The sequence below is a fragment of the Branchiostoma belcheri genome, unplaced genomic scaffold (genome assembly GCF_001625305.1).
Source record: "Branchiostoma belcheri isolate BF01 breed outbred unplaced genomic scaffold, Haploidv18h27 scaffold49, whole genome shotgun sequence".
In the NCBI taxonomy this organism is placed as follows: Eukaryota; Metazoa; Chordata; class Leptocardii; order Amphioxiformes; family Branchiostomatidae; genus Branchiostoma; species Branchiostoma belcheri.
Window position 1 is genome coordinate 1270739 of NW_017804120.1, and position 13156 is coordinate 1283894.

The 13156-nt window shown below is 40.0% G+C and overlaps 1 protein-coding gene across 4 annotated transcripts in view; it reads left to right on the plus strand.

Annotated features, from left to right (window-relative positions):
- Positions 1-12631, plus strand: part of LOC109479501 (splicing factor 1-like) — a 25590-nt gene extending 12959 nt beyond the window's left edge. For all 4 annotated transcript variants that reach the window (XM_019781470.1, XM_019781471.1, XM_019781472.1 and 1 more), the window contains 8 exons: positions 1401-1553; positions 3772-3890; positions 4810-4938; positions 5291-5354; positions 5849-5947; positions 8199-8427; positions 9268-9417; positions 10577-12631. In XM_019781470.1, the coding sequence (XP_019637029.1) occupies positions 1401-1553; positions 3772-3890; positions 4810-4938; positions 5291-5354; positions 5849-5947; positions 8199-8427; positions 9268-9417; positions 10577-10833 (1200 nt within the window). In that variant the 3' untranslated portion in view covers positions 10834-12631. The remainder of the gene's footprint in view (positions 1-1400; positions 1554-3771; positions 3891-4809; positions 4939-5290; positions 5355-5848; positions 5948-8198; positions 8428-9267; positions 9418-10576) is intronic.
- The last annotated feature ends 525 nt before the right edge of the window (positions 12632-13156 follow it).

The window sequence follows — 13156 nt, forward strand, 5'->3', positions numbered from 1 at the left end:
GCATTTAATTTGTTAGGAGGGGGCGGCTGTTAAAGGCTTCACCATGCTTTGCAATATTTTCTTCACTGAATAACCGCTCAGAATATTTTATTTTTGTAAATGATTTATGAACCTTGCTAATATGAATATTCCTGTGGCTGTTCAGCCACACCTCCACATCACCTGTTGGCTGGTACAGTGTTTGTCCGTACAACTCTCACTTGTGAGAGCAGGATAGAAACTGCCTATTACGGCTCTGAATGTGGTAGGAATGATGTATGTTGTTACTGTGGTTTGTCAAACGCAGAGGTTGATGACAGCCTTAAACGACAGTATAAAACTGTTCTGCCACTGTGTATGTCATGTGCAGACAAGGGTTACAGGGCAGTCTGCCTGCGACCTGTCCTGAGAGCCACTAAGAAGTGACTGGTTTAGGATAATTGTGCACACAGTGGGGCCATGACTATTGTATTTCTCAACTGGGTTATGGGTAGGAAAAGATATTTGATATGATCACGTTCAATTTTTTTTTGTCATAGATGATAAGAAAAATTAATGATGTTTCAGTTAAGCAGATTTACAATGTACATGTACCTCACTTGTTACAGCAGGATCTAAACTGTCTATTTACGGCTTTGAATGTGGTAGAAATGATGTATGTTGTTACTGTGGCTTGTCAAACGCAGAGGATGATGACAGCCTTAAACGACAGTATAAAACTTCTGCTACTGTGTATGTCATGTGCAGACAAGGGTTACAGGGCAGTCGACCTGTCCCGAGAGCCATTCAGAGCAGCCTTGTGTTAATAAAGCGTTCAGTTCAGACTGTTTGATGTTTGATGTTTTATTAGATATCCATTAGATTAGATAACAAATCTAATCTATTCTTCCTGGATTCACAAGTTCACAGTTCAGACTGTTTACATCTCGCTTGTCTGAATCTTTCTAGAGGTTACTATATACAAACTCTTTTCTTGAAGAATTTTACGATCTGTAGTGCCAAATTTTCTGTGTAGTACAAACAGATCATACGTTCATTGTCCCGGCTTTGACTAAAAAAAAAAAAAAAAAAAAAAAAGGGAATCCCTACCTACCGACCCTAATTTTTTCTGGACTGTAATAGGAAACACAACATTTATTTTGTTAGGCCTTATAGGGTTAGGCAGCAGGGAGAATGATGTAATTGCATGGAGTACATTCATTGTTAAAGCACTCTTTAAAAAGTTTAATGTTTTGACTCCAGACTGGAGCAAAGATTATGATTCGCGGGAAAGGTTCCGTGAAGGAGGGAAAGATCGGACGTAAGGACGGGCATGCCAAGGGCACTAAATTTGCATGGTTATGGGTTAGGCAGTATGAAGAAGGTTGTAATTGCAAGGAGTTCATTCAATGTTAAAGCACTCTTTAATGTTTTGACTCCAGACTGGAGCAAAGATTATGATTCGCGGGAAAGGTTCCGTGAAGGAGGGAAAGATCGGGCGTAAGGACGGCCAGCCACTGCCTGGCGAGGATGAACCACTCCACGCGCTGGTGACCGCCAACAACGCCGAGTCAGTCCGCAAGGCCGTTGACGAGGTTTGTGGTAGAACCCACGTGACCAGGATGTTGTCAGATCGCTAGCACTTCCGTTCCGCATGCTTTTTTGCTTTCATGTCGTTTTTCCGCCCCACGAAACTTCCAACTCGAGCCGCTCTACATCCGACTACTTTTATATTTGACCGTACTAGCACCTCTTTCCATCACCCAGTTGTAGCCACCACGACAGCTTACTTTGATTTAGATTATATCATAATCATTTCTAATATGTATAATTGATTATGCTTGTCATGGTTTTAATCATTATCAACTTGCTTTTCTGATGATCCTTTTAGTATACAGCATGTCATTTTCAGCATAATTGATTCTAATTTGTTTTAACCTTACTTACATGCTTTACCCCAGTATGTTACATGTAGGAGTGACTTTTGCCTGTGTTGACTTTATTAAATATTGCTTTAATACTTTACTTTGTAGAGAGAAGTGTTCATACAGTTATGACCAGTCATAAAATGAAATCTTTCATTACCAAAGTGTAAGTCTTTTAAAAAAGCTTCATTTATAGTTTTTACAAGAATGATAGTGAAACAGAAAAATTGATTTAGTTGCTAATATGTTCGGATATATGGACAACTCATAACTGTATGAACATTATAAATGCAAATCATTACGCTGCAACTTTAGTTTTGACCACTGATTATTTTCAGCTTGCTTGCCTCCATAAACATACACTAGGACCTCTGCATTTTCTGTACGTAGTTTTAATATCGGCAACATTTTTGTAACCACGTCTTCCACCCTTGTAGTTTTGTCATAATTTTTACTTTTCCTTCTTGTTCTCACCTGGCTTTATTTCCTTCCCAGATTTTGACACCTTGCCGGAAAACCGAAATATCTTATTAAAGCCTTCTGTACTAATGAACAACCATTCTCGAAATTTTACAGATCTTCTTATCATAAGGGACTTTTGTTGTATATTATTTTTTTTAAAAACCACCTCTGACTTCACGTATAAAGGCACTCTGTATCTGCCCTTCTTGCCGTACTAATTTATGTTTTAATGTCACCAGGGTGTTGAGAAAAGTAAGATACTAACGCTCTTTTTCTACGGCGATATTGACACCCTTCGATGTGCTTGTAAGATGCATGCAACTGTGTCATCACCCTATCATCTGTTAGAGCTTACGGGGCAGACATTAGTGGAAAGTTTGTTTGCGTTTGTTGTTAAGTGTACTCGTACACTTTTTATCTAGGTAATGTTGATTTTTGTTGTACAGCAATCATGCGATGGCAGGGCTTGAAACTGATTTTTTTTGTTATTTAGGTATTACTCCAAAACTTACTTTTCTTAGTTTCTCATGTGTGGATTGATTCGTTGATTTTCTTTAAACTTTTTGATTAAAGTCATTTTTCCCTCCTATACAGCATTCAAAATCGTCAACATATTTTCCACTGTATCTAGGTCGTGTTTTGTCTTTGTCAACTTTTGTTGCTTTGTAAAAGTTGTTTCGATATTCTTTCTTTGATTATAGGTTTATAGACAGTCTTTGAGAAAAAGTCCCATATTTTAATAATTTCATCTCCAACAGTTACTTTTTGTGTGTTCTGAAAATTTAGTAAGGCTTGATGTAGAAAAAGTCTGACAGGTCTGAAGTAGAATTTAATGAAATTTGCATGCTCCAAAATTTCAGTATCTGTACAAATTTTCATGTTTTACATGAGCCTATTAATATTAATGATATGATTGCAAAGAATATGTTTTTTTTATTCTAAGGTGTTAGATCAAGCTCTATGCTAATGTCTGCCCTGTAAGGATAATCATTCTACTGTAAAATAGCATCTAATTATTTTTGCTTGTTTCATTATGCTTGCATTATAAGATGTACTTATGCCAGGCATTTCTCAAGCTAGGGCCTAGCCTACCCACCCACCTTCCTGTGCTGCTACTGTCGTTGTGGCGTTGCGTGTCGTGGCCAGTTTTCGTGCTTTGTGTTTCGTGACGCTCGGGCGTGGTCACCCCCCGTGCCACGCCCACCCTGTACTAACCAATCACGAAGTTCCGTCTCCAATCTCTGTTTTAGATCAAAAAGATTCTGCGGATGGGAATCGAGACGCCGGAGGGGCAAAATGATTTGAAGAGAATGCAGCTTCGCGAGCTCGCGGCGCTCAACGGGACACTACGGGATGGTGAAATAGCCAGGTACCCGACCACCTTCATACTTATTGCTGTCTTTTCCCCACACATTTTTATTTGTAGATTAAAGCCATTCTGAAACAAGGGATTGAAACACCCGAGGGGCAGAACGATCTGCGGCGTATGCAGCTGCGGGAACTTGCGCGCCTGAACGGAACACTCCGGGAGGACGATGCTCACCGGTAAGTTCTCTCTGTTGCTTCTTTTATCACTGCCTGGGAGAGAAGGTCATGTGTTCACATGAAGATGCTGCTTTTTAGATCAAAATTATATAGAACTGTCTTGTGTGTGATTTAGAAGATCTAATTCTATACAATATATGTCTTCCTATGTTCTCTGTAATATTTTATGTGTGGGTCACCACATCAGCAGTAGCTGTGTCCCATGTGTGTTGTATTGTTACAATTCCAATCGAACCGAGATCAACAGGTTTAGTTACTTCCTTTGTTGGTGGAATAATTTCGTGTGTTGTAGGCAGTATCTGGGAGATCTTGATTTTAATCCAGGCATGTATTTAGGGATTTGTGGATGAAGATTAGACATCAAGGAAATAAAATTTTGTTAAGAAATGGTTAATCAAGCAACTGGATAGATACAAAAAAAATGTACTCCCGTACAAAAAGATTTTGGGTTGCCTTCGAGGTAGAATAAACACTGAAATTTGAAAAGTAAGCATAGTTTTAAGGGCATCATATTTCATATTGAACCTGGATGTACTTTGAGGTTAAACAATGTGCTAAAGACGTTTTTAAGTTTCTACTTTCTTGGCAATTTTTACACGATCAGGTAATGTGGTTGTCATCTATACCTCTCTTTGTAGCATTTAAAGAAATTGCACAGGAAAAAGTGTATATATGGATGTGTTGTTTTGTGCTGTTGATCTAATGTTGCTAGTCTCCTTCATATCATAGCTTATACTTCTGGCTTAGAACAGAATTGGTGTTATGTCAATTGTCATGTTGCAGTTAATATGCAATTCAGATCCTTGCATACATTTGTGTGAAGATAGGTTTTATCAAGGTAAAATATATGCAGTTGTTGTTTGACTCTTTGAGTAGGTCCCATACTACTTGTTACGTTGTGCTAACCGTGTGATTTTAGGTGCACGAACTGCGGCTCAGCGGAACATCGGACCTGGCAGTGTCCTGAGCAGCGAAACATCACCAATAACGTGGTGTGTACCATGTGTGGCGGCGCCGGTCACATCGCCTCCGACTGTCGGCAGAAGAGGTGAACTTTCCTTCTGTTTCTAAATAGTAGAGGGGATTCATTTCTCAAGCTAACTGACATCTCGCACACATCTCGCACACAACTCTCAGTAAGACATCTGGAGCCGCAAAGTTCCCGTTTAGAACTTTTATTCAGCCTGTCCCCCTGTTTCCTTATGTTTCTAGCACAAGCAGATTTTTGGTGGTAGTAATCTTAACCATGCTTAGTTTTCAAGCTAAAATAAGTATTTTCAATGTTGAAAATAAAACACTGCAAGTTGTACCTTTATGAGCACATAGCAACTTGTACATTGACAATGCTAATGATATACATGTATGCAATAAACTTCATTGTCATTAATATTAACACACAGGCCAGGTGAAATGGGAGGAGTGAACCCTGTCTCTGGAGTAGACAAGGCCAAAATGGACAGTGAGGTAAGAACAGTGTGTTTCTAAATACACATCTGCTAATAGTCATGTTGCTAATGTAGGTTTTCGCTTAGGACAACAGTAGAAGATGTTGGTGCCTGCCCTATTTGATACTGTATGCTTGGCATCATTAGTTTTGTAGTCAGCTAAATTGTCACTGTTGTACTTTAAAGTACATGTCCATACCTTTTGAAGAGAGTAAACTAAAGTATATAGTAAAGTGGATTCATGCCTCAAGCCAACCGACATTTGGCAGTCATCTGGAGCTGCATAGTTCCCATTTAGTCAGCCTGAAGTGAGTAAACAAACTGAAGTTATTTGCAGGAAATATAAGAGCAAAATCATAAGTTCAAGTTCCAGAAATAGTAGCACCAGCAATCTGTCACTGTCACTTCATGTTTCCAACGTACAGTCTTTCCCAAGAACAATCCTTAAAAACCTGTAAGATACATAGCCAACTGTTCTGTAGTCAGGTAACGTGTGCCTGTTGTACCCTACAGTACATGTCCTTGATGGCAGAGCTTGGAGAGGGGCCGCCGCCACCTTCTTCTGGCCCAGGCAACCGTGGACCGCCACCTAACCGTGGACCACCACCAAACGTGAGCACTCTAGTTATGTAATTCCAGCTATTGCCATGAAACTTTCATCTTCACTGTTTTCACTGTCACTTCTGTACCGTTGTGAACATTATTTGTATACAATCATTGGTTTTGCCCCCTCCCTGCACTCTAAGTTCTATAAACAATGTCCATTTTACACAGGCTGAAATTTTGCTACCTTGAATTACAGTATTACTCTAGCCTAGATGACAATGCTGGGTTTCTTTGTAAACAGTATGAATAGATTTTTTTGTTTTGTTAATTACGATACATAATACATTCTACTATAGCAAACATGTGCCTCATAGCTATACTGTGACCGTGTTACAAATAGAATTGTATGTACAATGTAGCAGAAAACAATACTTTATGCAGGGGTTAAAATACCCGGTCTCGCAGTCTCGCCGCGCAAGTAATTTTTTCTGTGCGAGACTTATTCGGAAAGCCAGGTTGCCCGGAGCGCAAGTTATTTTTACAGCGGCTGGGTTTACGGCCAGCGGCTTCTGAAATAAACAGTGCCGCGGTCCCGCCTGATAACATCCCGCCTCGGCCTGCCGGCCTGCACGTGAGCAGTCCCTCTACTCAAATAACAGCGGGTGTTGATAATTTGGCGTTTCGCCTCCCTGAGCACGTGCGCGTAGGGATTTAATTCCAATATTTCCCCGATAAATATGTTCGTCATTCAAATTTTCTTCGGCCGAGCGGCGTGGATCGAGCCGCTATCCTGCCGCATGCCGGCTGTGCGCGTGAAGTTTTCGGCGGTTCCGCGGAAAAATAATCCATCCCCAGAAGAAATGTCACGCATGAAAATAACAACTATACCTTAGTTTCCCCGTTTTATGAGTCTTTGAGGCCGTGAAATGTTTAAAACGGTTGAAATTTGTCCAAAAAAACAGCTCGAAAGACTGAGAAATAATGGCCAACATGGCCGACACATGTTGACAACAAAAGTGGTCAAAGGTCAAGTTAGCATCCAAACGTACAGGACATTGCAATGTGCTAATAAAAACGATGCTTTAAACGCATGTAAATTATTTTTTGGCAACAACAGAAATAAAAATTCACTCATATTTTTAGAAGGTTAATTTTCAAACATTACTGTGAAATTTTTCAAATTTATTGGTTTCTAGCTTCAGAATATAATAGTTGTTTCTTAGAATGTGCGGTTGGATGCTGTGAAGGACTTGACATATATTAAGTATATTAGACATATATTAGACATATATTACACATATATTAGACATTAGAGATTTAATATGATCATGCCTACCAGTTTTTGAGTAGGAGTCTCATAGACATAATCACAATTTTATTTGTTCAGCTGTGTCAATATGTGATTTTGTTTGGGATATGATAGGGTTACTACTACTAGCTTAGTTATATTTGGTTTAGTTTATTAAGATGTTGGTAACACCTACTTGCTCCAAGTTCCAGGTAGTAAATACATGTACATTTTGTATCATGTATTTTTCACTTGTTGAACTTGTGGAAGCACCGTTGGCCCCCGGTTAGGGGTCATCCGGGGAACCTATGCCCATTTTTTTCAAAATTAAGGGTGCAGCTGCTAACAGTACTCAGTAGTTGCACGGCTGTGTCAGAACTTACCAGTGAATAACACAAGACAAGTTTGAGTTTACTTCAATCTTTCTGTCTTTGACTCTTTGATAGAAGTATTTATTAAAGAGTTTTCATCTTAATTTAGCCAAGTTGCTCGAGTTATGCTGGTGTAACTGCATTGCCATGGGTTTAGGTCCGGAATCATAAGGTACGGACCTGAACCTAAACCTCTGGTTATGAGTCCAGAACCTGAACGTGGGTTAAGGTCCGCATCCCTAAGTACAAGGTGGATTGGTCATATTGAGAGAGCTCTGGGTGTTTATGGAAGAAGGCCCAGGCAGGACGAGGCAGATGATGAAACCAGCAGTTCTTCCGGCTCAGAGTCGGAGATGTGAAGGTAGCATTTTTGAATAAACGATGATGTTTGACAGCTGTTGTGTTTGCTACTTGATAAACAAACCTATTAATTGATAAAAAGAAAGGATAATGGATATTGGGTAGCAGATTTGAAGAATCCAGTTCCTTTGAAATGGGGCAACCTGAAATCCTGATGGGGCAACCTGGCTTTTGACCCAGGTTGCCGCCCGGGCAACCTGGAAAAAAAAAGTATTTTAACCCCTGCTTTATGTCCTGATACTTATAGAAGTATTAAAGAATGTTGCCGCTAAATGTTTTATTTGGTTTGGTTTTCCAGATTGGCAACAGACCCCCCTGGATGAGTGGACCCCCCAAGGCCATAGGAGCCCCCCCTGGCGGCCCACCCCCTCCCGTTCCCCCACCCCCTAATGTCCCCAGCATGGTGCCCCCTCCCTCTACCAGTATGTCGGGCATGCCACCCCCCTCCAGCAATGCTAACATGCCCCCCTGGCAGATGCCACCCCCCAAGACGTCCATGAACAACAATCAACAGCCACCACCACCAGGTAATGAGGGGGTTTCTCTGTGCCAACAGTCTTTCTGTTGTGAATAATATTGAATTAAGAGACTCCTTCTACACAAGTCTTTTATTCAGCCTATGTTTCAGTCACCGTCTGTCGCCTTCCTCAGGGCAATTCTGACCGGTTCACATTGTACTGCAGCACAGGTGTCGCTGCTATAGATGCATTCCCATATGTACAATATTTACATATCTACACATATGCGTGGTTACAGGGAACTGTATCTACAATGCGGTCCCAAACGTACAGGAGTCGGAGTGAACCAGTCAGAGTTGCTCTGAGGAATGTGACAGATGGTCACTGAAACGTCGACTGAATAAAAGATTTGGTTGTGTAGAAAGAGTCTCTTTACTCAGTGACTTATCAACCTCATGAAACTATTAATGGATGTGAATAATATTGTCAAGTCCCAAATACAACACTAGACAAAGTTAGGTGGTTTTACTGTATAGCAATATTTTTGGACAATGTTATCCTGACAATTTTAGGCATGATAAGACAGGACACCTAGCACCTTCCTCTCATACTGCAAGCTGGAAGTTGCCTGTTTAGTGGAAGCTACACTGCTTTCTGCTCTGAAAAGCTGTACTACAATATAGTTGAAGAACTCTTGGTGGCAATGCTTAGCAAGGAGATGGACTCTATATAAGACAGGCCACCTAGCAGCTTCCTTTTATACTGCAAGCTAGATAAAAAGATATCTTGCATGTTGCCATGCTGCTTTGGAGGTGGTTTGTGCTGTTCAAATGCTGTACAGTTGCTGATGTTCAGAGAGAACTCCTGGTGGATACGCGTGGCTCACCGCCATGTTTTCCTTCCCCACAGTTCCCATGGTGCCGCCGCCGCCCCCTCCCCCATCATCGAGCCAGCCGGCGCCCCCACCCCCACCAAGCAGTGGTATCACCAGCCTGCCCTGGCAGATGAGCATGAGCACGGCCAGCACTACTTCCACCATGGCCTCCGCTCCCTGGCAAAGTACGCACTGACCTAAATACAGCTACACTCCTGAGTCATTGCCAAAAATCCTGTACTGTTTTCAACACTGTAGGCCTCAAAATTTTACTGGTTATCTATGGAGCATTACTTCTACCATGGCCTCCGCTCCTTGGCAAAGTACGCACTGACCTAAATACAGCTACACTCCTCGGGCATTGCCAAAAATCTTTTCCTTTTTGTAACACTGTAGGCCTCAAAATTTTACTGGTAATCTATGAAGCAGCACTTCTACCATGGCCTCCGCTCCCTGGCAAAGTATGCACTGATCAAAATTCTACAGTTAGTCTGCTACACTCCTGAGGCATTGCTAAAAATCTTTTACTATTTGCAATGCTGTAGGCCTCACAGGTTATCTATGAAGTGTATGCTTTTACAGATGTTGGTTCTGATTAAAACAAGGTTGTTTTTTTTGTGGTCAGAAACAAGGTGTTTTGTGGTTAGAACAAGATTGAAAGAAGCATGGCTGTAAAGTTAAGAGTACAAACAAGTTTCAGAAGTCTGTACGACAAAACGGTCGAAGAAAAAAGTTACGTAGTGCTGTATCTAAAAGCTAGCTTCATGATTCGTATGTGTGTAAAACAAGGTTCAAATTGAAATGGAATGGTTTTAACTTGGTGCCAGTATAGTTTTGATAAGGATTTTCCAAGTTGAAAACAAACAGCATTACCAGGTGTGATCAAGTTTAGTTTGAGTTTGTGTTTACTAATAATACTTAGATTTTAACAACTCAGTACAGTAGGGGATTGCTATTGTCATGGATGCATATCAGAAAATAATAAAAAATGAGTCGGTACAATCATTGATGATATACAATAACAGCACGTCAGAAGAACGTACTGCACCTGCGTGAAACCCGTAATGTATTGTACATAGCACTTTGGCAGAATGTCTCATATAAGGTTGTATTCGCTCATATAAGGTTAACATTTTGACAGTAGTTTCCAAATGTTATGTCGGAAAGAATATCCTCTGCAACAGAACAAAATTCTGATGCAACGTTGACCAAAAACCCAACGAAAAACGCGAAAATACGGGGTTCTGCGCAGGCGCAGTACGTTCTGCCGACGTGCTTACAATAACCAGTAAATACAGTTATTAAAGCTGAACGTATTATAAATTCTGTACTGATCTGTTTCAGGTGCCCCTACCTCAGGAGGCCCACACAACCCTGGACCCCCGATGCCATGGCAACAGCAGATGGTACAGCCCGTCCCCCCACCAGGCATGCCCATGATGCCGCCACAGCCGCCCCTACCCCCCGGGCCGCCTCCCCCACCCCCTGGCGGGATGTTCGGACAGGCCCCCCCTCCTCCCCCTATGGATTTCTCCCAAATGGGCATGCCCCCTGCTCCTCTTGGTATGCCCCCTGCACCCCCTCCTCCCCCACCAAACTAAACCAAGTGGTACAGTCCACCAGATCAATTTGCATACGTGAAAAAAATGAAGAAAAGCGACAAAAAAAAGTGGAGTCATCCTTTAGAGAAGCGTAGCACTTACATTTGTGGAGAGAATGAGGGGGGGCTGCATGCGATGGAAAATCTGAGATGCAGTGAAAAGTTTCAACAGCAGATGGTGTCAATTGTTGTTCAACTTCTTTAATTTTCACGTTTTTATAAGCACCGCTCTGTCTTTAAAATAACAAACAATATGTAACTACATGTACTATTACGGAAAAGGACATCTTGTACTAAACGTGGAAAGACAACAAGAAAAGGGCACTGAGAAATATGATAAAGCAAGCCATTTCTAACATTCATACATATAAGTAAAGTCACTGTTCCATCAACATCAACTTAAAAATGTACATTTATATCAAGTAAGGATGGGCTACATATACCTAGTTAATAGTTGATAAACATTGTAGTAGAAGTGTTGAAAATGGCAGAAGTGTATGGTTGCATTTTATGAAGAAAGCTTGAAGATGTGCATGTGAATGATACAAGCATGTAGAATACAGAAATTCAGCTGTTCTGATTCACATCCAAGTAACATCCACATCCATTTATGTCTCAAATCCAACCTGTAGAATTTTGTGTGGGTTGAAGTCATGTTTTTTTAATGCTTGCAAGGAAAAGAAATGTAAAAAAAAACGGTTTAACAAGCTATTTGCATTATAGACAGCTGTGAAGGAGGGTGGGTGAATAGATAATGGTGTTGGTTTCTCAAAAACGTGTAAATATGCTAATATTCTGGGGATCCAGTTTTCTTGGGGTGCTTGTGCTTAGACTGATAACTATGGGCTAATTTCTCATTTATATCAGATCATTGCAAAAGGTTGGGGTGAAGCATTTTCTTCTGGGGTGAAATTTTCTGTCAGTAAATTAGAGATTTTTCGGGTTGTAATTTTGTTAAAATGAAGCCTGTGTTTTGTGCATTGTCTTCAAATACACAATACTAGAACTCCCTAAGCCAAATAGCTCAATTAGTATAAATACTCAGCTAAAAAGGGGTGTTTTGGAAGAGTTAACGCTATTTAGACATATTTTGTGAAGTGTAGAACTAAGGTCTTGCAACTAGTTTACATGAATTTGTTCCAATGTTAACATACAAGTGCGGATACTACTATCTTTATTGAAGAAATGCCTTACTTGATAGGTTACACTTTGATCATCATTTGAACTGATTTTGTTTCAAATTTTGATTCTAAGAGAGCAAAAATTTTGAAAGTGAAGTATGTGTAGTTATAGATGTAGCCAGACTGTGTTCTGAATGGATTACACTAGAAAACCCAAATCTAACGCAACACTGGAGTATACAATCTTCCTAATTTTGTAATTCTAACCTATTTCACAGCCGTTACAATCAAAATGTGTTATTTTGCGGTGTAATTACATCAACTTGTCATTTTGTGCACATTATTAAGTGCAAGATGTAAAATTTCTTAGGGGGGTCAAAATCATGTGCAAGCTAAACATACAAGTCAAGGCAAGGAGGTTTAATTCCTTAGGGAACTTTTTTGTCCTTTCGTCTGGCTTTTCAGGGGTAACAAAAACTGTAAAGAAATGTCTGCTATAGTTTGTAAAAAGGTTGGAAATGTCAAATCTATAGTCACAGTTGAATTGTTTGTTGCTGATTTGATTATCTTAGTGTTTTCTCATTATTTCAAGTCTTGAATCGTTCACTTCATAATGTGATTGCAAAGTTAACTTCTTTGTGTCAGAATATGAATTCAATAAAGTTGATAAGAAAAAAACTGTCTTTTTTCCGTGTGCATGTTTCTTTAACATGAGTGAAATGTAAGTCAGAATGGTAGTAGTAGATATATATTTTACTGTTGCTCGAAAAACAAACCAAAAAGAGTGGACAAATGAAATCGGTAGTTCTTTCAGCAATGTTTGGTGTGTATTAACTTGGAATAACTTCAATTGAGAGGATTAGGCCACACCAATTTAATTTCTTGGTTAACAGATTTGCCCGCTTCATTTTTTTCTGATTTGCAAAAAAAAAATAATAATAAAAATTCAGAATCAACTGCAAAATGCTCATATTTTGCCCTGAACAGTTGAAAACAGTCCTTTTCTTCCAAGTTGTTACAGTTATGCCATCTTCCAATGCAATGGTATCATTGAAAGTTCAAAATTCATTGTTTAAATTTTGAACCAGCCTGGTGTGTTGACTTCATGGCTCCTGTCGTACTTTGGGCCATAATAGGATGCCTAGGCCTGTTTTTATTTTATTTTTTCTCCCACCCGCTCCATTATTTTTCAAGAAAAATTTT